The sequence below is a fragment of the Artibeus jamaicensis genome, unplaced genomic scaffold, assembly GCF_021234435.1.
Source record: "Artibeus jamaicensis isolate MK-2021 breed Jamaican fruit bat unplaced genomic scaffold, CSHL_Jam_final scaffold_612, whole genome shotgun sequence".
NCBI classification, from domain to species: Eukaryota; Metazoa; Chordata; class Mammalia; order Chiroptera; family Phyllostomidae; genus Artibeus; species Artibeus jamaicensis.
The window spans coordinates 5,372,700-5,400,341 of record NW_026522049.1 but is presented as its reverse complement, the minus strand read 5'-3'; the positions used below and the strand labels follow the sequence as shown (position 1 = coordinate 5,400,341).

General features: G+C 48.4%; 1 protein-coding gene across 2 annotated transcripts in view; it reads left to right on the top strand.

Moving 5' to 3' along the window:
- The window catches only part of AGBL1 (AGBL carboxypeptidase 1), a 565,654-nt gene that overhangs the window by 29,843 nt on the left and 508,169 nt on the right, over nucleotides 1-27,642 (top strand). For both annotated transcript variants that reach the window (XM_053658825.1, XM_053658826.1), the window contains exons 4-7: nucleotides 5,614-5,651; nucleotides 21,955-22,163; nucleotides 25,983-26,148; nucleotides 27,062-27,129. In XM_053658825.1, coding sequence (XP_053514800.1) covers nucleotides 5,614-5,651; nucleotides 21,955-22,163; nucleotides 25,983-26,148; nucleotides 27,062-27,129 — 481 coding nt within the window. The remainder of the gene's footprint in view (nucleotides 1-5,613; nucleotides 5,652-21,954; nucleotides 22,164-25,982; nucleotides 26,149-27,061; nucleotides 27,130-27,642) is intronic.

The following is a 27,642-nucleotide window of genomic DNA, read 5'->3' as shown; positions in this document are numbered from 1 at the left end:
AATATTGTCATAGCCTCTCAGATCATTGTTTCCCAAACTGGCAATCTGAATATTGTTTTCCTTTGTAAGATATTTTTACATTACTCACGAATAAGAAAATGTAGTGTTTCAGGTAAGGGTAGATGGTTGGGTTTCTGATTGACAGATCAACCCCCATGTGCACCCAGCATCCTTTGCTGCTCTGTCACACCTGCCTCTTTGCCATGGCTCCCACCACACTGCCTAATTTGTCAGTTGACTTCCTCCATTTTTTGTCATCCAGAAATTTGCTAAAACCGTTCATTGCCTGATGACTCACCCTTCCTGTTACCTCTGCTGTTACAAAATTAGTTTGTGTTTCCACGGTGAAATTAATAAAGCTTGGGGAGGAAAGAAAGTGAATTCATGTTACCAGTTTACATTGAATGAGAAGCCTGTACCTCTCATGCTTCCTTCCTTCCATCCATCCAAAAATCACATAACACTTGTCTTTGTGAATGACAGCTTTTTGAGGTGCTGGCTGCTTTAGTGCCTGAGGCTCTACGCCTTGGTACCAAGTTCGGGGCAGGGTGGGTGGGGAGCCCTGTTACACCTCAGAGAAACAGGCCAAATAATGTTTTTTTTTTCCTGCCCTTTAGCTAGAGCAAAATCTGGTACATTTTAATTCATTTCCTGAGTCAGCAGTTGTCTGCCTGCTCTGTGCCGTGTGATCAGAGAGTGTGTCTCCTTTTGTGCTTCCAGGTATTTCAAGACCGGATTGCATCACGCACATATTTAACTCCTAAGAATTTTGACTAAATGTGTGATACACCAACTGTTTGATTACAGTAACATAGCAAACATTCCGTACCATTTTATTTTGCAAATGTATGTGTAATTATATACTGTACTCATTACATTTATATATACGTACAAAGTATAGGATTACAGTCACACTTCCATGTGCATTGAACTTTATGCATAATTTAAAAAACTCAAGGGTAATTTTGTCTTAAGTGCTAACTCAAGGTCATGCCCCTGTGTGGAAAGAGACCCTTCTGTCTGTGAGAGCTTATTGGCTTCCCCACTCTGCTCCCAGCCCCCTCTCTGCACGTAAGCCTTTTCCATTCCGGCCTGGGGAATTCTCAGAAGCTTTCTCTCATGCCACTGGCCGTGGATGTGGACATACTTCAGAACCATTTCTCCTTCTCGGAGTTGGTGCTCATTACAAGCCTGTGGGTGGGGGCGCGGGGGAAGGTCCTCCCAGCCTTGATTGTCTGCAGTGTCTGCTTCTGGCTCCAGCAGTCACCCTCCCCGCCCACCCGCCCCATGTCACAGTGCCTGCTGAGCGTTGCTGACGGACTCAGCCTGTGGTCTGGCTCTTCACGTCTCTGATCAAATGTCCTGTGATTATGATAATGGCTCTAACAGCCGTCTTTGACGGGGTCTGGATAGAGTTGGTGGGCAGGGGTGAGGCTGCTGCTACTTTTCTCCCAGAGAAAAATGAACAAGTGCCTGCTGGGTCACCCTTTGTACCATATGTTCATGGCTTTTCTTCCCCATCTCAATTTCCATTTCTGTTTCTTCCTCTCTCCCTTGAAATTGGTGATAAGCAAGACCCATTTGTCATCCGTTTTCCTTGGTAACCCAGCCTTGCGTGTACACGTGTTTGTGTGTATGCATGTGCATGTATATGTACATGTATGCTTTCAGCCATCCTGCTGTTCCCTGTCAAGTCAGGCAGGAGGCCAGGACTGCACCAGACGGTGTTCTGGGCGCTGGGCTTTGCCAGCTGTGTGCTATGACTTGGTCCTGCTGCCGGTGGTTTGAGCTTAGCTCTCCCTCGGAGGAAAGTGGAAGTGACCTGTGACCCCTAGAATCTTGACTGAGTAATCTCCCTACATTGAGAAATTCTGTAGGGTGAAGGCCATTCAACTTTGCCTTTGGATGTTACTGAACCTCTCTTAGAGTAGGATGTTCTGCAAAAATTTATTAAATGACCCATTCCGTGATGCAAACTCAGAAAAAGTGGATGGAGGAGGATGTTTCGGCATGTCTACTTTTGTTCTCCCACAGACATCCCACTGGGAAGCTCACATAAAGGGGGATGATGGTCTGGGTTTAAACTTTAAGAAAATAGGACCCTCTCAGAAAGTCCTGTTCTGCAGAATCAGAACAAGAACCATCGGTGCTGGGTGTCCGTGTCCAGCAGGGGGCAGTCCAGCACCCAGAGGTACTAACACTGGGACCCTAGTTCATGCATTCAATGCAGTGGGCTTCGTTTCTTGGAGAGGAAGTAACTGAATATTTTGTAACTTGTTTAAATTTGAGCTGCATAAATTTTTGCATTTTGTAGGGTGAGCCATGGGTTGTCTTGGCGCTGATGGGTAACCTCAGTGTTACGGTGGGGAGCATGAGAGAAGCCAGGCTCGGTGCTCAGATGGTGAACTCAAACTCCAGATGTTTATCCACCAACTAGACCAAAAATAAAGAGCCTCCTAGTGACACTTACAGGGAGTGGCCTGAAACCTGGATCCCAGCACCAGGTGTGAGATCAAATGTGTTCTGTTTGCTCATTAGCTCATGAGTCGTTCCCAGATGCTCATTACTGTTCAGGTCTTGTGTGGATGCGACATGTTAAGCAGGATCTTCACAGGATTTTTTTTTTATCCAGGAGAACACATCACTTTTCCAGTAGGCGCACATCTGTGTGCATGTGCACGGAAACAAGCTTCTCAGATTGCTGCCGACCTCGGCTACATGAAATGGCCCTAATATATCCTATTTCATTCCCATTTATTCTGTTTCATGAGCAAGGCTAGTCAATGCCTGTTACATATATTTGACAATCCACTCTGGGATCACAGCCTGAAGCTTGGCAAACAACTCTGCCTAGCAGATCTAGCAATTTCAGTTTCACAACAAATCCCCCCGGGCCCCCAGGTCTCCTCCTACTTACTGTTCCCACCACGTGCTCTCACCCTTCTGGTTCTCTTCCCTCTGCTCTGGGTGCTTTCCTGGGCCAGCCCTCTGCTCTGCCCTGATGGGGTGTCCTCACAGATACCACCTGGTCCCAGGGCTGCAGCTCCTGCTGCTACCATAGTGCTTTGTAAACACACAGTCCCGACTCTGGAGTCTCTGTCTCTGACTCCAGTAGCATTCTGGATGGTTCCACGTAGCTTTATTCCCATCATCTTGACCTCAACATGTCCTGAATCAGAATCAGTATCTTTTCCGAATACCTCAGTTTCCCTCCTTGCTCTGTTAGTAGCTTTCTTTCCCTGTCCACCCTGGCTGACCATGCCAGGCCTTCACTGACAGATGCCTTCCTTTGTCGTCCATAACTAGTCCATCATCCCATCTTATTAATTCTTGGCTTCAACTCATGTTTCCATCCTTGCCAGTGTATCCTGTTGGTTAAAAAAAAATAGATTGTTTTTCTTATTACCTATAGAGTGGAATCTGGACTCTTTAGGCTCCTCAGCTATGGCCTTAACACTTATGTCCATCTTTGCCCTGGGCAGCTCCCAGTTAGGAGCCAAAGAGGAAGAAATCTTGTCTGGTCATGCAGATATTAGTTTCCCCTGTTTGACTGATATGACACTTGCCACAAGTTTCCTGCCACGCAGTGTCATTGTTTGGGTTTGTGTTTGTTATGCTATCATGTACTTTCTGATGGGTTGAGATCTGGGGGTCACCTTCAGTCTTCCCCTCAGCTTCAGAGTAACTGAGCCATATTGATGCTGACCTGCAAACCTATTATTTTCAAACCCTCACGTGCTTATGAGTGATCTGTTGGAATAATGGTTGATTCAGCAAGGACAGGAAGGGGGAGTCTGCATTTCTACTGAGCTCCCAGGAAATGCAGAGCTGCTCTGGGGAGACCCAGGCTTGGAATAGCTTGACTCAAACTTCTCTTCAACCCCTTTCTCTCTTCTTCTTCTTCCTTGTCTCTTGGTCGGAGCCCTTGTCACCTCGGATCCTCCTGACTGGCTTGCCCACTTACTTCCTGTCTCTCCCCGCTGTTGGTCTGTCCCTCACAACACTCTTATCTCATGAATAAATAGTGCTCATCTCCCCCAAATGAAAGTGCCGTGCACGGCAGAAATGCAGGGTTGCCTCACAGGCCTTGCTTGGGACAGACTTTGCTTTGAGCATCCCATTCTTTCTTTTCTTGCTTCTGTGGCTTCCCCTCTTCTCTGCTGGCCCCTTTGGTGAACTTGATTTGGCTATTCTGCCTTCCCCCAGACGACTGACTGGGTTCCAGTTTGCCCCAGTCCAAGCCAGGCCCCCATACACCTGAGCACTAACCTTTTCCACAGGGGTGTGGATTCCCAGCAGCACCTTCGATGTGGTCCTTCTTAAGTCCTCTGTTGCCCAGCTGTGCAGGGTTATAAGAGTAGGGCTGAAGGAACTGAGAGGTGATGAGAGGAGCGTGGTTGGGAAGGACGATGAAGCAGCCCGTGTCCGACAGCTAGCCTCACCTTCTCGGCCGCTGTCCTGTGGCTGCGCTGCTCCCGAGGAGCTGAGGATCATCGAGCTGTGGGTGTGCACTGGGGCCTGCGAGTCACAGGCCATTGCTGTCACAGGGCATCTTGGACGTTACGGGAAGCAATGCTGTCTCAAGTGTGTGTTTCTGTTTTATTTTAGTTTATTCTTATTCATTTGTTGTTATCTTTTTTTTTTTTTCTGCTGGCTCAATTGCTTAGTATTTTATAATACACTGCAAAGGAGTTGTCTCCTGTCAGCCGGGCAGGGCAGGCCCAGTGCAAGACTCTGCAGAAAGATAGGCAGGGAGGAAGCACAGGGAAGTGAGGTTCCTGGGTCTGGGGTCCCAGCTCTGCCTTGTGTCTGGGTCAGCTTGGGAGGCTGATCCAGCCTCTGACCTGCCCTATAGCCCTCAGAGTCAGGGTGGGAGTGTATCTGGTTAACAGACCTTAAGAGGAGGTTACAGGAGTCGTGCAAAATCCCTCTTATTTAAAAAAAAAAAGAAGCAACCCACACTTTTCCTCCCAGCATCACACTGTAGTGCCCTCAGCGCCGGAACTTTTCTTCTGCCCAGTGAGTGGGTCTTTGTGGGGCCTTCCTGGGCTCAGGGAACAGACCGGAAGATCACTGAGGCCTGGGCCAAAGGTGTTTGTGTTCTGTGGGCCTGTGGCCTCTGCAAAGCCTGTGAAAGTCCCCCATGGAAGAAAAGTGTTTGGATGGAAAACAGGACAGAACCATTTTCCACCCTGAGGAACCAGCCTCGCTCCCTCAGCCTGCAGGTCCCACTGCTCCCACCACTCCCACCCACTGCCAAGAGTCCCCAGCGTTTGCAGGGATAAATCAGGAGCCCTGGGTATGAGCAACACAAAAAGGAGGAGCTCAGTGTCTGGAAGTTGGTGGGAGGTGGCAGGCAAGAGGAGGAGGGGAAGAGATTTCAGCCCCAGAGGGGACTCCTGAGACCCATTTGCAAGATGGACACCCCACTCAGTGTGATTTCTGCATTTACGCCTCTTTAATGGCCGGTGGTGGAATCAATAGAACGCCTGCTACCTGGTTAATAATGGGGCTGTTAGGTGGCTGCCTCGAGCACCTGGGCTGTGGGGATCCATGGTCTGACAGAAAGACCATTGCACATTGACTTTTCCACTTTTCTTTCTCTTTCCCCAGGGCAGCCACTGAAGTTCTGGCAGCATTGCTGAAATCCAGTAAGCACCTCTCTCGAATAGTGGTTATTTCTCTCCCCCCCACCCCGAGTTCAGTGAAAGATGTGCTCCTGTCTCAATGGTTCATTTCCGCCCCGGAGGGTGGGAGAGCCATTCCGGGGTCCTTGGGGCGAAAGGGAGAAGGTGATGGCCAAGCCAAGCTCAGGGCTGCAGAGAGAGAGCTGGTATCCCTCCCCGTGGGCCTGCCTGTATGTGGTGCGGCTAGGACTGTTGACTCTAAAGGGAGCCTGTTGTCTGTGGGGCCTGAAGAGCTCTAGCTCCTTGTGACAGGCCCCGCAGCCTGTAAGGACTGTGGGCATAAGCTCCAGGTCCCAGTGAGACTGTGCTACAGAAGAAGAGGTGAAGGCAGTGGGTGAGAGGCAGGGTGCTTGGGTGTGGTTCCCAGCTCAGCTCCTGACTGCAATTTGGGGTGGGGTGTTGGCACCCCACTCTGCAGGTGGGGTGTTGGCAATTGCTGGAAGCATGCAGATGCTAGTAACAAATTTATACTAAAAACTTGGCGCTTTTCTGAGTTACTTGAGTAATTGCAGAAGAATAACTCTGGGGGTCTGAATAATTTGAGGATTTTTTTTCTTGCCTGGTAGCACTAGTCTAATTACATTGGGAGTCAATTTTGTGTGTGCAGTACAGTAGACTGCACCATGCACTTGGGAGTGCAGAAGTCTGAGCTTAATGTTTTTATTCCCCCCTCCTTACCTCTTCATCTATTTTAATTTGGCAGCTTAGAAACCAGCTGCTTCAATTGTGCTGTTTGTTTCTCTATAGGGAGCCCAAGGCCTGTGGGTAAGAGGTGAACTTTAATAAAACTTATAAATAAATAAATAAAAATAAAAATAAAAACACCTTCTTTCCCCAGCCACACATCCCTGTTAACTGTGAGCACAGAGAGAGGCCCATATCATACAGCGATTCCCTTTGTAGACTGGAGGGGGAAAAAATGAAGCTTGAGTGCATGTGGCTTATTGGAACCTGATACAACACCCAAGTCTTCCCCCAGCTTTCAGACTTGCAGGCAGAGTGAAGGTGCTTAGGAGAGGTTGGGGGAGCCAGGAGTCAAGAAGGAAGCCCTTGAGACCGAGGGGATAGAAGAGCTAACTCTCCCCGAGGGTTACGGGGAGAAAACAGGTCCTCCTTCAGACTGGATTCGCCTCAGGTTTGACGTCCCGGTTCTCACCATGTACCTGCTGCCTCTGTTGCTCCCGTTGTAACTCCAGGTGTTTGGGGCAGTGAGGTGAGGGGGTTCTTGGACTGCAGGAAGTAAAGGTGCTGAGAAGTGCTGGGTAAGCCAGCCTGGGAACGCAGACCATGGGAAAGTGAATTTCTCCTGCACGCCAGCCTGGGCTGGGCAGCGGAGGCTGTGAGATTCCATGGGAAGTGAAACACCTCTGTCAGCCATGAGCTCAGAGCTGAGTATCCTGACTTACAATGTATCTACCATGTGCAAAAATCTGAAAGTAGTCACGTGCCAGTTACTATTTCCATCTGAAACATGGTACATGGCACTGGAGAAACCTGTAACAGCCAGTGAAAGTACCAGCTATTTCAGCACAGACGCTGTGCTGAGCAAACAGCCTGCTGTGCCAGGGGCTCCGCTGTCTGAGTTTCCAAGGCCTGCTTTCCCTCCAGAGCTCAGCTCAGGCATCATTTCCTCTGAGATTTGATAGGCCTGTCATTTCCGTGGCTGCCAAGGCCAGGTTCACCATCCCTCTAGGCTCCCCCAGTCCCTCCCATTTCTGCGTTGCTTACACTGCATTGGAATTGCCGTCCTTCCCTCCCAGCTGACCGCAGACCTTGCAGGAAAGGGTTGTCTTTGCTGGTCTTTGTGTTACTGTCATCAGGACAGTCAGAAGCCTGAAATAAGTAGTGATGGACGAAACTTTTATGTGAATGAATGATTTCTAATGTCTACCTGCAGTATCACCCCGTTACTACCTGAATCCAACGTCCTGAGCATAGACTCAGTAATCTTCACCTTCCTAAGTCCCAATCTCTCTCTAGCTCTGCCAGCAGACTGTCAGGGGCCCACAGGCCGGCTGTCCTCTGTGTGTGAAGCAGGCCTGCTGTCCCAGAAGGGTGTAGAGGGTTATTTGCTAATTCCGCTGAGCTGTCCATACAGATGACCCTTGTCTGGGTCTTCGGTCTCTGTTCTTCCTACCACTAAACAAACACTCAGCCGTAATGTTTCCTGGGACTCCTTGGCCTTGATGCTCCTGTGTTTTCAACGGCATCGTCCTTCATGGTTGAGGCCTGGATTGGGCCTCTCCGGGTGTTTAGCAGCATCCCTGGTGTCAAGTCACCAGATGCCGTTGTCCTGAACACAGTGGTCTCTGGCCTCTGCTAAACGTGCCCTGGGAGGTCAAAATCTCCTCCCGTTGAGAATCACTGATGTGTATTCGACCACATCCATGAGCTGGCGCTCATTCAGTGTCTCAGATGACCCCTCCCTGCAAATACTTTCATTGGCCTTATGTAGAGATAATGCCCTCCTTACAGAAGGAGGGGATTATCTTAACTGCCCCTGCATTGGTGTCATTTATGTGGGTTCAGAAGAGGGAAGGATGCTGATGGCAGAAAGTTGTGAAGTGCAGAAGGGAGTGGGTTTGGAGAGCGACAACACCTCAGAACAGGAGAGGAAATAGGTTTCACACCAGTGCCAGCTCCCACGTGTGGTAGAATGATGCTCAGGTTATAGTTGTGTTGAGACAGCAGAATCTTCTTGGCTTTGGGGAGGAGCCACAACAGCACACCAGGTGGTTGCCCCCAGCCTAACCAGAGTATTGCATGGCGGGGGTGCTGGGAATGGATGGTGTGGCCCCCCTAGTCTGGGGTAGCATGGGAGAAGAGGGCTGTGGAATTCCCTGGTCACTTTCTGTTGTCTTCATGCACAGTTAAGGGCTGACATGCAATGCCAGTTGGGATCCCAGTTGAGTTCATGTCAGCTGAGCCTAAAAGTAGAACGTCAGTTTCAGTCTAAAAATCAAAACCTTGCTAGCTCTCATTGCTGTCTGGGAACGTCTCTGTGAACCTCTGGCTCTTGAAGGTACAGCCCTTGTAGCTGGTGATGGTGTGGGCCTTGATGCCTGCTTCTCAGTGTCAAAGTTGGCCATTGGAGTGGACCTCTGTAACTGCATCACCAAACAAGAGCATTGCCAGGTCCAAATAAAGACAGAAGGACACATCTATGACCTTGGGGACGGTCAGTGTTTTAGTGACCGTGAGCATGGCTAGGCTCTGGAATCTGAGGTTGGACTACATCAGGTAGCTACGACAGGAGAAGCCAGTGGGTGGGTGGAGGGCAGCAAGAGGGGAATGACCCAAGGGCACCTCTCTTCTCTTCCCTTCCTGAGCTCTAGGAGGCACAATAAGCTTGGAGTTCTGAGACCTCTTTTCTGATAATCTCCGCTATGTAGGATCTTAAAAATCATCGCTCAGTCAGGGGTGCTTTTTCTGTGCGCATGCATTCGAACGTCTAAGCCAAGCCCCAAGCCTTTCCATGGCATCAGGTTCTCCTCTCTGCTCACTCGGGTGCAGATCCCACTTTAGTCTCCCGTGTTCACGGTTAATGCTTTATCCTCTGCAAAAGCATTTAGCTTTCCTTGGTAAAATTTAAAGCTTTGGTGAAGAAATGGTACATGCCATTTTTTTCTCTAACAAAATCAAGACAGCATACTCTTTCCATGCCTCTTGCTCTCTGCCTCCACTCTGCTTTTCTCTTATCTGCATCCCTATCACTGTCTGACTTTCCCCTTCTCACCTTCTTCTCCTTTTATCATTGGCTGCTCCACCTCTCCCTCTCTCTTCACCCCCAACACCCCTCCCATGAGCGTTAGGTATAAAGGCAGTGTTGAAGTACTGTGGCCCTGGCAAGATTTGAACAAGCACACAAGGGTGAGATCGCTCCTGATTTGTACGGCTCCTGTGATGAATCTTTACAAAATGCCTTGGTGTTAACCTTGCCCAGATTTGCAGGTCACAGTCTTGCAACAAGGAAAATACCTGAACACCCTTCCTGGATCAGACCCTGGATCTTAATAAGGGGATGACGGGTTTATTTCAGGCTGTTCTCCAGTTTCAGAGTTAGCATTTAGAGGAGTCTCGAGGTTTGCAGATGCTGGGGCATGGGGAGAGTTTTGAGAATAGGAAAGTAAGTTTGTGAAGGAAGAGACACAGAAGGAAGGAAGGAGAGGCAGGTTCAAGAGAGCTAATGGGATGTTTGGCAGGAACAGGAGACTTCTCATGGACCTTCTGAGTTAATGCTCTGGCTGGCTGGCTGGCTCACGGGGACAGCTGTCGGCCAGGCCCGACAATCAGCAGTGCCATGACGGGGGGACTTGCTCTCCTGTGAAGTGTCAGAGAAGGGGCCATTTTTGAAATGTCCCCCAACTGCAAGACTTTGGTAGGATTTCCAGGCATTCTGAGTAGTTCTCAGAATGGTACTTTTATGTTTCATTGTGGTTGGCACTGTGATTCCCGGAATCTTATGAGCATACATCAGTAGCGTGGGTCGGTGCAGGGTACATGGGACACGCATGTGCAAACTGTGTGTCCACGGGGCCCGGCATCTGTTCTGCCGGCATCAGGGTTCTGCCCCGACACTGTGTTTCCCTTTCCCCTCAGTTTCCAGGGAGGGCCATGGAGTCAGACTGTCAGAGCTGGCAAAGGTCTCCAAGGTTGCCTAGTGCAGCAGTATTCAAACTTCTCGTAATAGAGAAGTTGGGGCACTGTCTGCCCACCTCCCATTGATTTTCCTGCATTGTGGCCTCTGAGACATTCACAAAAATATAGGGTTCCTGAGAACCTAGAAAACTATTGATCTTTTAAAATGCAAACATATTTGATATATGATTGTATAAATGTAACCCATGTTGATTTGATACAATTTTGTATTGTGCTATAATTGCCATTTAACGATAATTAGCACCTTTATCGGGTCATATAATTATCACTTCTTAGTGGCTGGAATGATTAAAATCTAGTCTCTTAACATGTTTGTTATTATTATGCAATACTGTTGTCTGTATCCCAGAAATCTATTGACCTTACCACTTCCTCCTCAATTTCACATGGTGACACTGAAGATCAGAGAGGGGATGACCCACCCAGGTCTCTGAAGGTTTCCTGTCCAGCTAACACTGGCTCCTTCTTCCTTAAGTCTCAACATGAATATCTCCGACATGGGTTTTCTCTGAATACCACCTGACCTGCTACCTCTGCTCAGAAGTAGGTTTCCTGTCAAACCTTTTCACAGATCCCTCCGTTTATACTTCTAAAAACTAACCGTGCTGAAATCAATGATTCTCAAATATTTGCATAAGCGTATGTAGGTGTACATTTTGATGTATGCATGTGTTTTTCCTACTGGGCATAGCTCCCAAGGGCTGGGGTCCCTAAAATAGCCCCCACACCTCGCATTGGGCTGTGCCCAGGGAAACCGCTGACACAGTCGTGTTGACTAAGGAAGGCTTCTGGCTTCCTGACTTAAGCTTCACACATTGGCTTTCAGTATGCCTTATTGAAGAGACCAGCCCAATTCCTGTCCCTGGAAAGAATCAAATTATGGTGTGATTATAGACCGATGACTCTTATTCTACCACAACTTCTGGGGAGAAGCATGCAGTCTATTTCTGGGATGAGCCAAAAAATCTGCTCCAAATAATATTGATGGATTTTTGCATTCGCCACACTGAGATGGGCCACCATGATCGACTTTGTATAAATGCAGAGTGGAAGCTCCATCCATCACACTGCGGGATTGAAATGACAACACAGGATCCTCTGTTTACAGTTCCTAGTGTGTTGGCCACTGTATTTGCATTCAGTCTATCATGGAGGCATCATGGCCTCCCATTTTACAGGTGTGGGAACTGAGGTTTGGGAAGCGTGAGAAGTGCACACAGCTTGTGGACTGCAGTTTGTCTGCCAGTCAGTCTGTAGGTCTCTGGACCTGAGCCCTGTGCATACCAAGAAGAGATTAATGAGAGTAGGTTTTTTTTTTCTGATAAAGAAGATAAGGCCGAAAGCTGAAAGGAAGCTAAATAAATACTTTCTAAATATTAGAAGGATTTGGGGACTTGGGAAGCAGAAGCATCTGCCATTTAGTTCTTTTGAAAAGAGCATTAGGAAGTCCACCCTGTATAAGCGTCTGAATGGGACCCAACAGGAGGTGCTCGCACGCCAGGTGGCAGAGTCTGCTTCAGGCTCGGCACCAGACGCAGCTGATGCAGATGGGTGGGCGAAGGAGAGCAAGGGAACAGGGGCGGGGAGAATCACGGACTCCTGTTATGCCAGCCACTGCTACACTTGGAACGTGACTTTTTCCCCCTTGGCTGACAGTTCTGACCTCTCTACCAAATATTTTTGTCTTTTGCATAAGTACATACAATGTCTTTAAAAGTGCAGGTACTACTTTTCCCCCTCGCTGCTTCTCCCTGCCCGCTTTGTGGGACCTGGTCTGGCCAGACAGCAGCCCATGTAGTTCCTCTCCCTGCCATGTGGTGGTGCTGTTCCTTTAGTTATCTTGGCTGTTCTAGTCTAGTATTTATTTTAGGTGAGTAATTTGTTTATCAGGAGGTTATTTTAATCTAATATTGGCCATATTTTGCTGTTCCACACTATCTGTGCTTCCCAGCGTTAGCAGCTTGCCTATCTTGAAGGAAATTAGCGGGAGATGGTCTCGGAGGCATTTGCTCAGCCATTATTTAAGGGAGTTGGGAGGAGGCAGGGTATTGGAGGGGGGTTTGGAAAAGCCTCTGGAATTTGTTGCCTTCCAAGGGATATTAGCATGATTGACCAGGGATGGTGGGGGGCGGAAGGCAAAGAGCTTCCCTAGCACCAGCTTTTGTGAGCCCTGCCTCTGGTCAACAGCAGCGAGTCTTGTAAGGTCCCTTTCCCCAGCTCCCTCTCCCCTTTCTGATAACTGCATCTTCCTCACCTTCACTGCCAAGGTCAAAGGCAGCACTTACATGCCTGTCTGCCTCCCTGCAGTCCACACACAGCCCTCATTCCCTGCGATATGTTTCATGACTGCTCCCTGCTAGCCCTCAGGAAGTGGGAAGGAGGGTGGGTGGGAAGAAAATTACTGTTTATTAGGGCACCTTCAGTGAATACTGATCACGACTATTAATTACAGAGCATTGGCACTTGCCAATTTGCATACCAGGAAGGTGTACTTAAGGGAGGTTAATGATTTTCCCAACCTCCCACAAATAGTAAGTGGACTGCTGAAGTTGGGATTCGGTTGTGACTGCTTCCAAAGCAGAAAGTCTTCATATTTCAGAGATGATTCCCACTGTCCACAGGGAGCCAGGAACCCTGTACTCCGTTGGGCTGGTTGACTTTAAATTAGTTCTTTGTCATGGCACCTGACTTCAGTTTGATTTTTCTAAAAGTAGAGCATAACATAAGATGAGTAGTTTGAGAAATCTTTCTAGAAGAAGCTTAAAAAAAAAGAAAATGAAGACTTATGAGGAAATGATACATTCAAAACTGATAGAAATGAAGTCTTATGAGGAAATGACACATTCAAGGATGATAGAATGGGAGCAGATGTAGGAGACCCCGGTGAGTGACAGCGGCGTTTCCTGGGCCACCTCCTGTCTCCCAGGCCCTTGACTGACACTGAGACACTTCCGCAGAAGTTCCTTAGGGCTCAGAGTTCTCTAATTTGAAAACCTCTGAACTAGTCTCCCAGGATGCTTTCGGAGCTCAGCCCGTTATTGTATGAGATTACATTTTAAAGATGGGTAGACACCTCTTCTAGGTGGTTTGATTCAGAAAAAAAGATCCAAAGAGTTGTATTCATCCTCAAGCTGTAATGAAATAAATGCGGAGCTTCTTGGGCTAAGATGCTTAATGAAATAGGCCCTAGTTGGACAAGGAGAGTCAGTGTCCAGTGGGGTTAGAATGGTTGGCAGGATGCTGGCCCACCGTCTCCGGATGGCCAGGGCCTTCTGAGACACCCATACAGAGCGGTGAGTGATAGTGCTGAGTTTCTCCTTCTTGACACAAAACATGGCCACATACAATATTGTAATAAGAGGGGACCAGTCCTGATTCTTTCACCTCAGCAGCCTGCTGTCTTTTCACCAGGTGATCCAGTTCCCTGATTAACTGCCTGCAGGTTTTGGCCATGGCGTTGCTTTGGCAACAGTGTGAATGTGTTCAGGGAGGCTCAGGGTCATGTGTGAAGGTTGTGTGTGTTTGCTAAAAGCTCAGACCTCTTACCCTCTGCAAGGATAAGACACGGCGGAGAACAGTGTTTGAGCGGTGGTCTTGGTGCCGGCTCCCATGAGGCTGTGCACACACCAGGCATACTCCCTGATGCTATGCTGTCATGTCCTCATCAGCAGAGCAGGGGAGATGGTATCTTCAGAGGATCATGAGTGAGATGGAAACCAGGTGATGTCCATGTGAGGGGTTTTAGTGCTGGATCTTAGTAAATCTCTATAAAGGACAATTCTTCTTATGTTATCACCCCATGGAAAGTCCAGGGCAGTTCAGGAATTGGCCACACAAGGGCATGAATCCTCCTGCGATGGGAAGAACACTCTCTGAGCACTGAATGATACATAGTTGTTTTCAGTGTCTGTGTTTCTTCTGAGAGCTTTTTCCTCAATAGGAAAGAGTAAATAAATGGATGTAGCAGTATCTGTCTAGGGAGGTGACTCACATGCTATTACTTTGTTTTCATTCTGGGGCTTCGGGAGTTAACCTCCAGGACTGCTGAGCTCTAAATGTTTTCGATTTTAGAACGTGTATCATTCTGGTATAATGAATGACTGGCTATGGACTGACAAAGATGAAGTATCACAAAGATTTAAAGAGATAGACAAAAAGATAAACAACTCATGGCCCCGACAGTGCCCAGTCGCTTCCTCATCACATTCAGGACTGACGGTACAATTTATTTGTGTGTGTCAAAATGTAAGCTGGGTGTTCTAATTATAGCAGTTTACAGTGTGCCTCTTATATACTATCTCACTGAATCTTCACTGGAGTCCTTCAAGACAGGTAAATATTTAGCTATTGTGTAGCAGTGGTTCTCAGCATGAGCAATTTTGCTGTCAAAGGAATATTTAGCAAGGCCTGGTTGCCATGTTTGTGGGGGTGAGGGTGCTCCCAGCATTTAGTGGGTAGAAACCAGGATGCTGCTAAATGTGCTACAGTGCACGGGACGGCCCTCTTCCCCTACCTGCCCCAAGAAATAATATTGAGCACTAGCTCTCAACAGTGCAAGGTTGCAAAACTGTTCTATAGAGGAAATTCTGAGGCTCCAAGAGGTGGTCTGACTTGCACAAGATTGTCTAAAGTGTACTTGGCACATTGGGACTGAAATCTACCCCTTCACTTCACTGCCAGAGGGTTTTAAATCTTTTACTGTTTTCATTTTTTAAATGAAATCCTTTGCAGAGACAGTGCATGTCAACAGGAGTTAGTGCAGCTGCTCTGGGAGGTGGTGGGGGTTTCCGTAGCCCCCCACCCCCAGGCAGTGAGACCCAGAGAACACCTGGCCCCCCAACCCCCGGCCCCTGCAGACCCTCCAGGTCTCCCTGGAGCCTGAATGGGATGACAGCATCCAAGCTGTGCCTTAATCAGATGTGTTGGGCAACGGAGGGGAGCCAGAGGCAGGGGGACCCAGTGTTGATGGCCCTGTCCAGGTGGTGGGAGAGGACTGCAGGGGTCACAGGTGAGGAGCTGAGTTGAAACAAGGAAGCACGAGGCTCAGGGCTCTGATTGTGTGGCACTCTGCTCTCAAGTGGTGTGGGCAGCAGGCCAGGAGCTCAGAGGCGGAGGCTTGTTGCCTTCCTCTGTGCACACTTGGGGTCTCGAGGCATCACGCAGCATGAGCCGGTTTGCAGGTGACGTTTGCAGAGCTGTGCTGATTTGTTTCCCTGCGGTCTGCATTGCTGCTCTGTGCTCCGGCCGGAAGCAGGACATGCCACCCACAGACAAAGGCAGGAGGGGAAGGACTCTGTTTTTCTCCTTTCTGGTATAACTCCTGGCTTTCTTCTTTACGTGTCATCTTCTGATGAGTTCACAGTGGAAATGGCAAAGTGGAACCAGGCGGAAGATTTTCTGCAGGGACTCGGAAGGGACAGTGGCCTAGCAAGTGCATTTTCCCCCTAACAGCAGAGACTTTGCCTGTCCTGTTCCCTGCTGTCCCCCAGTGCCTACAACAGTCCCTGGCACATGCTGGCACATGCTAACACAAAGTAGTTGCTAAGTTAAGTGTGTGCTGAATGAGTTAATGGCGGTGATCTGGGTTTTGAGTGTAAGGTATGGCTCGAGGTAACAATTTAACTGTGTGCTCAGCTGCAGCACAATCTGGCTTTTGGGACTGTTTCTGCTTATTTGCCTATGCACAGCAAACCTATTAAGTGATCACTTCTTGCTACGAAATAACTCATTTTAGAGAATTTTCAAACTACCAATATTGTAAAAAGCAATACTTGCCCAGATGTAACATGCCGCTGACTAGAAGGGGCACTCCTTTTTATGTGCCACAAAGAGTGAGAAAACCCTGCCAGCTGTCATTGATATGCCATTGTTGGTAAGAAGCATCTTACTTTTGGAAATGCTAAAATGTGACAGAGTACATGCCTTAGAACTGATAAGGTGCAAGGGGAGACTGGGAGGCTGGAGTCTGGAGTGTGTGGGGTGGCAGCAGACACCCTGAGGAGCAAGAGCTGGGGCGTGCAGAGGAAGAAAAAGTTGTGGCTCCTAAGGCTTTCCTGAGCGTGGAGACATTCCTGTGGTTTGGGGAATGTATCAGTGGAAAGGTATTAAAAGGAGTTGGTGATTAAAAAAATGGTAGATGAGTTTAGATTTAAAACAGTGCTCCGAAGGATAGATCATCTCAGCCTTCTTAGCTGCTATTTCCAGAGCTTAGGAAAGCATCTTTAATTTTATGAAGGCAGTCAATGGGAAAATAAGATTTGCTTGAAACCTAAATTTACTTTATAGCCACGTTTACTGAAATGCATCTATTCCACGAAGAGGGGAAAAAAAATACCTGCAAGCTAATTTCATATCATTATTCTTATTTGAGCTAATAATCAAGTGTAATTTCCATTACCAGTGACATTAAGATTAGTTGTATTTCAGTAGGGTTATTGCTGCTGCTGCTTTGTTGAAGGAGCCACTGCTGCAGCTGCTGGGGAGGGAGCGGTGAGGGCTGAGTCATTCTCTCCTTGCCAGTGGCACTGTGCCCACGCCCATGTTCAGTCGGGGCAGGACTTTGGGCCTGGCCTCCTGCAGTCTCAGGCTGGGTGTCGGGAGACTCCTCTCCGTCTCCACCAGTGACCGGAAGAACCTCAAGCCATTTATTTGAACCTTCAAGGCTTCCTGGGTTTCCTATTAAAAATCAACCCTCCCCAACCATTTTAGAGGCCTGGGAGGGGCAGGGAAAATGGATGAGGGAGGCAGGGTGGAGGGATGGAGCCAAGTTCCTTTTGGCTGCCTCTCCCTACGAGCCTCTGGCGCCTTGGGTTTCCACTGGCTTTTTCTCCATTAGCTTTTCGGAAACCTTCCTCAGGAAGCTGGTTCTTCTGCTGACAGCTCAAGGTCTTAATCTGGATACAGAAACGTGTAAACTCTGCTAACCAGCACGAAGAGCTTTGGGGATAACAACCTGGGAAGTCAGCTTGGAGGCAGACGGGGATTCCATTTGAATCCAGGATATGCCCCTGCTAAGCTCTTGGGACCGCAAGTTGTTTAACTTCTCTCTGCCTGTCCGTCTTCAGGAAAATATTGCTTATCTCAGAGCATTTCCGTGAGCTAAGAGATGCTTGTGTAAAATGATTAGCCCAGTGCTGAGCACACAGGGAACTCCCAGTAGATAAACACTCCGTAATGGTAACTGGTGCTGTGAGGGCCACGTCGGCTGCTGCGTGTTTGTACGGTGTGGTTTAGAAGTCTCGATGAAAGTCTACTGTGTCCAGAAGGACCTTCTCTGTTGACTCCTGGAAAGGCCACTGAAATAATCTGTTGAAAGTGTAGCAAGTCTATTGCTTCATGAAGTTGCAGTTGCCCTTGTCTTGAAAGTTAGTAACTTCTCCAAAGGGGCAGCTGTAGGGTGCAATATTATAGAGTGTGAGTGCTGTGGTTCAAGTGGGCCTTCAACCCGGAGTTGGGTGAGCCCAGCTGAGTGGTCTTCTGACCAGGGAAGGGCCTGCTATCCTGAAAAGGGTTCACTGAGTTGCCAGCAGTTCATGTGAGTGGGTTTGTGTGAAGTTCCTGAAACCAACGATAATGCTCTTAATCTTCCTGGACAAGAGTTTCTTGGGATAGCGATAAATGTGTGGCTGAAGATGATTTCCGTCCTCAGGAACGAAGGGGGCCTGACACCCTTGTGTGTATTCTTACTCATGTATGTCTTATCAACAGCGATGCTGGGCTGTTAAACACATAAACCATTTTCCGACAAGAGAATCTCGTGCCCTGACCAGGCTGGAAGATGATGGAAATACAGTTCAGAATGGCTAAGTAACTCACTCAGCAAGGTTACACAGCTAGAAAGTGGTAGAGCCGAGATCTGAATCGGCAGCGAGGTGACTCTGGACTCCCTGCTCTTGCATGGGTCTGTCAAAGGGAGTATATTCACATCCTGAGCACTTGGTATTTCATTGTCTATAATAATAGAGGGAAAGTTGGAATAATATATAGATGGCAATTATAATGGGCAGCAGCTATGGAGTGTTTATTATGTGCCTGGCATCAAGCTACCTGATTATGTATATTATCTCACTTAATTTTCTCAACTCCAGGAGGAAGTGATTCTGCTTAGTTGTTTTTCCAAGACAGACTGAGTGATAGAGGTGGGGAGTAACACATTCAAGGCTATGCAGCTGGAAGGTGGTCAAGCGCAGGGCTGTGTGCAGGGATTCCAGGAAGGAAGCTGGCAGCTGTCAGGTCTGCCAATGGCATGGGCTCAGCAAGGCCCTGAGGGGCACTGGAGTCTGGGGAAGGTCAGAGGTCGGCACTTGCTTGTGGGTCTCACTCCCAGAGCTGCGGCTCCTCACTCTGCCGCAGGCTCCCACATTTCCTCTGTGACCAAGCTAAGTTCATTGTACAGCATGAGAGGAAGAAGAGCTACAGAAAACTCAGATCACACTCAAACACTCTGCAGCAGATAGAACTACCCACCAGCATCGTCCTCCGCTGTAACTACTGCTGATATCTGGAGACATTCCCTGCCAGTTTTTTTTTCTTTCCTTTTTATCTGGCTCTGAAGGTATGCAGCATCAGTGGGGTCTGCAGTGAAGAGATACATTTAAACCTCAGTGGAAAAAGACTCAGGGTAAAACTAAGGATGCCACGAGATCACATTCCAGACTGAGAATTAGCTACAAATAAGACCCCGGGAAGATGTAATCCGGAGAGGGAGGTAGAAGTAGTTTATACAAGGGCGAGTTAGAAGTCAGGACGAGGATAAGTTCATGGGTGAGGACGTCATCAGGCTGCCCCCAGGGCAGGGCTGATGGAGACTGGTCACTGAGAATGCTTTTGAAATGGCGAGGGGCTGGGGGTGGGGTGTCAAGGACCCTCAGAAGTCCTGTCTGGCTATCCCACCTCCATCTCCAACAAGTTTAAGACAAACCAATCTACTTTGGAAATCTTTAAAAATTGATTTTCCCCTCAAATTAAAAAAGGATCTTCTGCCCTCCCCGCCCCTGAAAGTCTCAGGAAGAAGCTATTGATGTAAGCAAACTGAAGTGCAGTTGGTCTGCTCTGCAGAGTGTTGGGGGACTGGGAGGTCCCCCCACCCCCCGCCCCGTCCCTGAGCTTCCTCTCTGCAGAGAAACCTCCCCCGGATTCCTCCCTCTTTGGGCTCCTTGGAGAGGCCCTGCTTTCCTCTCACATTTCCTAAATTCCTCCAAGTCGCTGCTCTCCGTGACCCTCCTTTCATCCCCTGGCTTTTCTGTACGTTTGCTCTGCTCAGTTTGATGAAGGTCCTCTTGTTGGGTCTTAGACAAGTGTGTACTTCTGCAAAACTCCCCAAGCCCTTCTCCGAGAAAGATTGGCCGATACAAGGTGGGGGGTGGGGGATGGAGGTGTAGCTGTTTTAGATATTAGTAAACCTGATGGTTTATTGAGGATTAACAGAAAATCATGAATAAAGTCATTGGGATTTGATAAGGGGTTTTTCTCTCAGATAATTAAAGATTCTTTCCATTACCCCCCCTCTCGCCCAGAACATGTGAAGGTCATCAGGATAACACCGAAACAGATAAATGATGCAAGTCCCCAACCTCCAACTGCCCACAGGGCCCCTGTGCACTGTTTTTTTGCCATTTTGGCATCTTTTCAGCAGGCGATTCTTTTCCTTAATACCTCTTACTTAATCTTCAATTTTCTTTTAAACATCAGATATTGGAGAGGCTGGAACCTCATTTAGGCAGCAAAGAACTCTAGTGCTTTGTGGCCGGGACTAGCCAAGGAGAGAGAGATTTTTGATACAGAAGAATAATTCATTAAAGGGGTAATGAAAGCGATTTAAACCATCCACAAACATATCACCGAGTGAATAAAACTCATCACTCTCAGTTCCAGGTCATGGCTGACTGAAATGATGAGAAATGTTAAAAAAAAAAAAGTAAAACCAGCTGAAGAAATGGGTCAAAAAATCTCTCATTGGGGCTCAGTCAAGCCTGACAATTAAGAATTTGACAAACAAGCAGGAAAAAAAGCGAATTTCATTAATATTATGAGAAAAACTGTCTGGAATAAAGCGCTGAATTTTCATGCTTTTTTTTCCACTTGTGTGCACTTACACAGTCTAAAGGAAAAATCTGACTTTGAGCTGATATTTGTACATATCCAATTACAGCTCGGGGAATCTCACTTAAACACCCTCTCTAGAAGCATATATATTGTCTCATCAGTGTGAGTGGACTGGGTAATGGAGAAATACGGTAACGAGAGGGCAGAACTGCAAGATTTGGGCATTCGTGCCTGAGAATCAGCTGGTGAGATTCCTGCAGATGACCAGGCATCCGCTGCGTGAATCTGAATGGGTACCTGTTTGCCCACCGACCCTGCAGCCAGAATTTAACCTGGAAAGGGGCAGATGTTAACTGTTGAGAGGGGTATCTTAAACTCTTCTTCTCCCTGTGTTTCTCCAAAGAGAATTTAAACTATGTCTCAGGAAAACTAAGAAATGATCCACTTACCCTGTGAGATGGGTCTCATGAGAGGGCTCAACCAGGATCATTCAACTAACGGAGAGAAACAAATCATGGCGTTACAGAGGTGGAGGGCACTGCAGAAGCACTCTGTTCCCGCTCTCCAGCTGGTGTGGGAACGCTCAGACCACATCCCCGTGGGTACATTTCCGACCTCCTTCTCAACATGCACTTTTGGTGCCTGGCTGCTCTGCTCACTGCACACAGAGGCCATGCCCTTGGTGGGCAGCCCTGACTGTGGAAGGCTTCCCTTCTTCAGCTTCATCAAACCCTGGGCTGTTCATGAATTGGCTTCTGTTCCTGTTAGCAAAAACATCCAATGCATCTCCAACCCGTGACAACCTTTCAGATACTATGTCTCACTCAGTGTCTTTTCCCTTCCAACCTCCACCTTGTAGTTTGCTCAACCCAATGGCAGTACCCTTAGCTGACTGAGGTATAGGAAAGAATGAAATCTCTTTCTCCTGTAACCCTTTCCCTTTCCTTCCCCTCCCCACACACTATTACAGTGTTTCTGAACTATTTCAGAATAAGTTACAAGTGTTTCTGTGCACCAGTTCTGAATTTCCTGAAAACAATGACATTCTCTTATATAACTGCTGTTTATATAAATCTAACGTACATTGATGCAATACTGTTGGTTAAACTACAGGCCTTATTCAGATTTTACTAATGCTTTCTAGGCCAGGATATAAATTACAATTATGTGGTTCTTAAGTGTCAGGTATTTTTAGTGTCTTTTAGCTCAATGCCTCCGTTTTTGTTTGTTTGTTTATTTGTTTGTTTTTCTTGCCTTTCGTGACCTTGACACTTTTGAAGAGTACAGGTCAGGTGTTTTGCAGCATGTCCCTCACGTGGGGTGTGCCGGTATCTCACGTGGGTAAATTCCGCGTTTGTGCAGGAATGCTGTGTCTTGTGCAGTGCGTCGTATCAGGTGATGCACTCTCATCACTCGATTAAAGGGACAGCTGCCCATTTTCCCCACTGGAAGGTTACTGCTCGTCCCTTTCGAGTTAAGTGTCTCCGGGAGGCACACCGGGACACCCTTAGGCGAGGCCCCTGGGGGAGCCTGAGCCCGACGCCCCCTTTCCCGTTGGTTTCAGAGTCTAACAGCCGCCGGGCGGTGAACAGAGGCTACGTCACTAGCCTGCTCAGGCTGCATCAGGATTGGCACAGCCACGATGGGGCCGATACCTACGTGCCGATCCGCCGGGCGCTTCTGCTCTGCCTCAAGCACATCACCACCCTCCGGTCTGGCAGGGAGGCCTTCCTGGCAGCTCAGGGCATGGAGATCCTCTTCAGCAGCACGCAGGTAATCAGCGTGGTGGCCGCCTCTGCTTCGGATGACACCTGGGTGACTCCCACAGGCCGTCTTTCCAGAACCGTCCGGAACAGAGCTGGAGAAACCTCAGCTCAGTTCTTGCTGCCTGCTGTGGGGAGGTGTTCCGCATCCAGATCCTCACTCATTGATTCGCTCATGCATTCTTTCATCTGTTCAGTCCATATTTACTGGGCACACACTGTGGTACAGTGGTTGAGAGTGTAGACTTTAAAGCTAGAGAGCCTGGGTTCAAATCCCAGCACCTGCAGCTGTGGAACATTGAAGCCAAATTCTCTGGGCCTCAAGTTTCTCCTTTTCCTCCCTCCCTCCCTGTTCCCCTCTCTCCCTCTCTTCTTCCCTCCCTTCCTTCTTCCTTTTTGTTCCTTTTTTTTCTTTCCCTTCTCCTCCTCCTCCTGCTTGTTGGTGTGACAAAGCTGCTTTATGAGTGTGAGCAGTTCCTGGGATAATTAGCACTGCGGAATCTAGTGAGGGATATTACAGAAAAGACTTCTGATTTCGTGGGGCAGGCATTTAGCGGGAGGATCAGACACTACAGAAGCAAAGATTTTCACAAGGAAGATAATTTCCTGCAAGGTCTGTTGCTGACCTGTACCCCAGCAGGACATGTGTTTAGGATTTCCTGGATCGCAACCCAAGTGACAAATTCCTTAATTTTCCTTGACAAGGGCTAATTTAAGCACCGCTGTGCAAAGCTATATTCACCTCTGTACTGATGACATGACCCTCTTTCCAGTATTTACTGGCTGCCCACCCCTCCATCCCAGGGGCGAGGCAACTGGGATTCCCACACATGACGTTCTCTGCTGTCTGTCCTCACGTTAGTCTGTGCTCCCTCCATCAGTCTTTTTGCTTTTCTCTGCACAACCTCCAGTTCATTTCTGCTCAGGAACATCTGAGGTGGTGAAGCAGTGGATGAGAGTGTTGTTTTCCAACCAGGATGCCTGTAGACTTTTCCCATATAATGGAATAGCTTTCCCCCTCTAAATAATAACATAATATCACTCAGCAAAGCAATATCTAATTTTCTCTGCTTTCACCTCAGGGTCTTTCTCCATCATTGCAGATTTCAGAGCTCCTCAGTCATGAAATAGCTATATTTTATACTCTCTTCCCCTGGATGAGGAAACACTTTGAATTTTTCCAGGCATCACCATACTTTGTCAGCTTGTGTCCCCCAAGTCTCTGATCTCTCCCAGCCCTGGTGAAATACCGCCTGCACCGCTAACACCTCATAGCCCTCCCCACTCCAGCTCCTCTGTCCTCTGCAGTAATGGCTGTTTCTCTGTTTGGTGTTAAAAAACACCTAAAAGGGCAGTAAAAGAAAGTGATGATTCCACAGGCACATGTGTGTGGTAAGAAGACACTACCAAGGGACGTGCGGGCGTAGAAGGGGCTGGGATCTCTGAAGCAGCTCCTCAGCAGGTCCGTGAAGACCTCAGCTGCCTGACCAGGCAAGCCGACAGGTGCCCACTGGCTTCTTGGAATGGAAGTGGGATGTGAGTGGAGGCAGTCCCTGGTCTTTGCAACTGGGTCTCCCCAGCTGCAGAGCCTCCCAGCCCCTGGCTGCGAGCACCAATGTCACTGCAGCTATGCTGAAGTTGGAGCTGCCTCTCGACCCTCCCCTCTTCCACCAGAGAAGGCTCACAGATCACAGGATGGCCGACTTGAGAACCTTGGATCCAGTCATGTCATTTCAGTGGCTGTTGCAAATTCTGCTGTGGCTGCTGCTGTTCCAGCTGCTGCTGGTGGTGGTGGTGACGGTCATGTCAGTGATAAGGAAGGAAGAGGAGGAGGAGAGATTGGTCTTGAATGGTTACTATGGCCTAGTGCTGGCTCTGAATTTTACACGGGCATTTTCAGGGATTTGAAATCAGCAGTCTCCCTGGAGGTCCCCACTTCTGTCCACGGCAGGAGCAGAGTGTGCTGCACACTTCCAGCCTGGAAGGCTGCAAGGCCCCCATCCCCAGAGTTTCTTACTTAGCAGGTGTGGGGTGCAGCCCGGGAATTTGCGTTTCTAACAAGTTCCTCAGTGATGTTGATGCTATTGGTCTGGGAATCACACTTCGAAAATTGCTGTCCTGAGCTATTTCTGTTGGTGTTTATGATGTAACTGCAAACCCACTGGGCAGGAGAACTATTTTTTGAGTCTTTTCCCACAGCCTTTGTTCATTGTATTGTTCTTTGCCTTTCTGCGGAGGCCACGATCGCAGGGCTCTCTTAATGACCCCGTCCCTTTGTTTCCTGGGTCACGTTCTCACACAGATCCACTAAGGGTCCCAGTTGAGGGAATCAGGTTGTCCTTGGTACAGTGAGGGTGCTATGCAGTATAATGGGATCTTGTTGGAGCTCTGTATGAGGAAGGGGGAAGAAGGATGACAGTTGGAACTTAAGGCAGAAAAGAACCTCTCCAAGGTACCGTGCAGCAGTTTGAGATGGTTACTGATTCAGAGACGGGGGTCATTGCAGGCAGGAGTGGGTGATTGCAGATCGGCTCTCTGCCTCCTAAGACTGAAGGTCAACACATTACCTGTGATTGGCCGTCTCCCCTTCCTCCTCTCCTGCTCCTCCCCACTCAGTTCTCTTATCTTCTGAATACTTGGACTTATTGTGAGCACTTGAATCATCGGCCTCCACTAGCCCACTTTCCTGCTGTTGGTTCAGGTCACCTGATTGGCAGCAGGTGAGCACACAGCAGGGGTGATAGCATTCTTGATCATATCAGGACACTTCTGCTCTAACAGTTGGCTTAGTCTTACCATATTTTAGAGTCATTTATACAGCTTGAATCCATGGCTTAATTTTTGTTAAATGTTTTTTCTTCGCGTTCTTTCACGTGGAGCCACCTGTGATGGGGGCCTGAAGATCCCACAGTGTGACCATGCTGTGCACAGTCTGCCTGCCCTGTGGCGGGTTCTCAGCATCCTGTGTATCTCCTACTGTGACTTGTCGGCCGCAGGGCTTGTCAGAAACCCCTTAGGAATGTGACACTGGAGGCCCACACTAGTCCACTTCTGGGACCAAGTCAGTAGACAGACCACTTACTAAGAGACTGAAGCAAATGGCCCTTTTTCCCCCCAAAGAGGTAACCAAACAACTCCCATCTCTCCCTCCCAATTTAGTAAACTTGTTCTCGCACTTTTCTCTGTGTCTGAAAAGGAGGGTCTTGTCCTGTTTGATCAATTATCTGAATGTTAAATCTGCAGAACTCAAGTTTTCTTTGTTTTGGGTGGGTGCCAAGAGGGATCAATGCAGCAGGCTTTGAGAAGAGGCCTGTCACTTAATTTAGGTGCTTGGGACTCAATTGGTCGTTTCTTCTGATTTCATATTTTATCCTTTTCCTTTACGTTTTTTCTCTTTGGATGACAGCTGAAAGAGGAAAGTAAGACTTCGGTCCATGTGGCTGCTCATTCTCTAATGTGGGCGGTCCTTCACGGTGGCCCGTGGAGGCTGAAGAAGAGCCCCCCCCCCCCAGCCATCCCACGCAGCAAGGCCCTTTAGGTGCACCGTTCCCTGAAAGAGAATATTCCCCGAATATCCCCTGAATACTTAAGCGCATATTCGGACTAAATGTAAACTCGTTCCAATGACACAGGAGCCGGGAAAAAGAAATAATTCAGATTGTACCCTGGGCCAAAGCAGGTTCTACACTAGACAAAGCTCCCCACCCACAGTGTTCAAGTTTGACCTCCTGTGGGAAGGGTGTTTACTGTCCTCCTAGCCTGTGTGTCATTTGTCACCCAGGGACTCTGTGTGGGATGCAGGGTCTGACACACACTGCCCTTTGTTCAGAACCGCCTGGACGACCCGGGCTTGGAACCCGTCACGTGCGTGGTGCTGCAGGTCCTGAGGCAGTGCTCCCCGAGGAGCCCCCTTCCCCTGGCCGTGGCCAGCAGCGCCTATGCCTTCCCGGCCGCCGGGAGCACCCCCTCTGGTCCTCCGCCTGTGCTCACTGAAGGTAAAGGAAGTGGGTATCTATGGGCTTGAAAGTGGGTTTCTGCATCTTGGCAGTGTTTCATAGGCATGCAGATGAAAGTGAAAAATCAGTTCTTTTGCAGGCCAACCATGATTATCCTGTAAGCTAATTAGAAATACGTATGAAAAAGCAAGTTTTTCACGCAGTGAGTGAACAAATGCCAAGTTCACTTGTTTTGTCTGTGATTATGAACCGTTGCCACTTTGCCTGGTGGCTATTGAATGCGGTGATCTCAGCTAATTAAAAACAATCTATTCACAGGCCCGCGATCGAGTCCCTCCACTATACTGACTGGTTCTGGAATTAATTTGCCCCAAGGATAAAATTGAAAAAAAAATTCTGTTATTTAAAACCTCATGCTAGTCCCATTAGAATATTTGAAAGTATGATTGTCCAATCTTCAGGTTTGTTGTCAGAAGCTTCTAGGACTTTCCAGTTCCATCCTCCTTGCATGGGACAGATTTTTCCTGAGGCATCATCTTGCCGCAGTGGAACTGGATGTGTCTGTTGGTGCTTGTTTCCAATAATTTCATTCGTATCAAAATTAGGGAGTGAAAGTGCAGTGAATTTTGCATGTATGTGATCTCCAGCCTTTGGCCATGTTGGCTGCAGGAATTCTCTCAGTTGGGTGGGGGAGGCCAGAGTGGCGGCCGTGCGTCATTCTGTCCTGCACTCATTTTGCATTCCGTGGGGCAGCAGGTCACCCTTCCCAGTACGGTGCCCTCACGGGCTCACGAGCACACGATGTCCCGTGCCTCATGTAGGCACCAGTGTGCGGTGGAGTGTCGTGCACTTAATTATGAGCACCTTCCCTATTGGCGAGAGGGCGAAGTACTAATCCAGATCCAAGACAGAGGGGCAGCCTCACCTGTTTCCCTTCTTTTTCCCCACGCAGAGGATTTTGAAGATGATGGTGATGAAGAAGAGGACAAAGACTCTGATGCTGAAGATGCGAAAGAGGAAGTAGGTACACCAGACCTTGCTTCTAATGTTCTCCATGTTCATAGTGGACAGAAGAAAAGAACCATTTTCTCTGTTTAGTGAATCCCAGTGTAAGCTTTGAGGATGCATCTTCCCTCACCGGTGCCTGGCAGATAGCTGTGCTGAATAAACCACAGTTGCTGTTCTTGACCTCCAGGTTGTTGCCTCTCGGTCAGCACAGTGAGGCATTTCATTGTGAAGTCAGAGGCTACCCAATATGAAGATACCTCATGTTTTATCACCGTGAGCCTGGGTGGACACTCAGTGCTTAGGGTTGGCGCATTTAATGTGTGATAGAGGTTCAGGCACAGAGACCCCTGGAAGGGTTTCTAGGACAGTTTCTCTAGTAGGTCCCACCATCCTCTGTGAGTCACTCTTCCTGTCCTTTTGGCACAGGACCAGTGCCCCATGCAGTTCTTGCCCCTCAAGGGGCTGGGCGGGTCATGCTGCCTGGAGTTGCATGTTGTCCACCATCTGGCCCACAGGGCAGCGGCG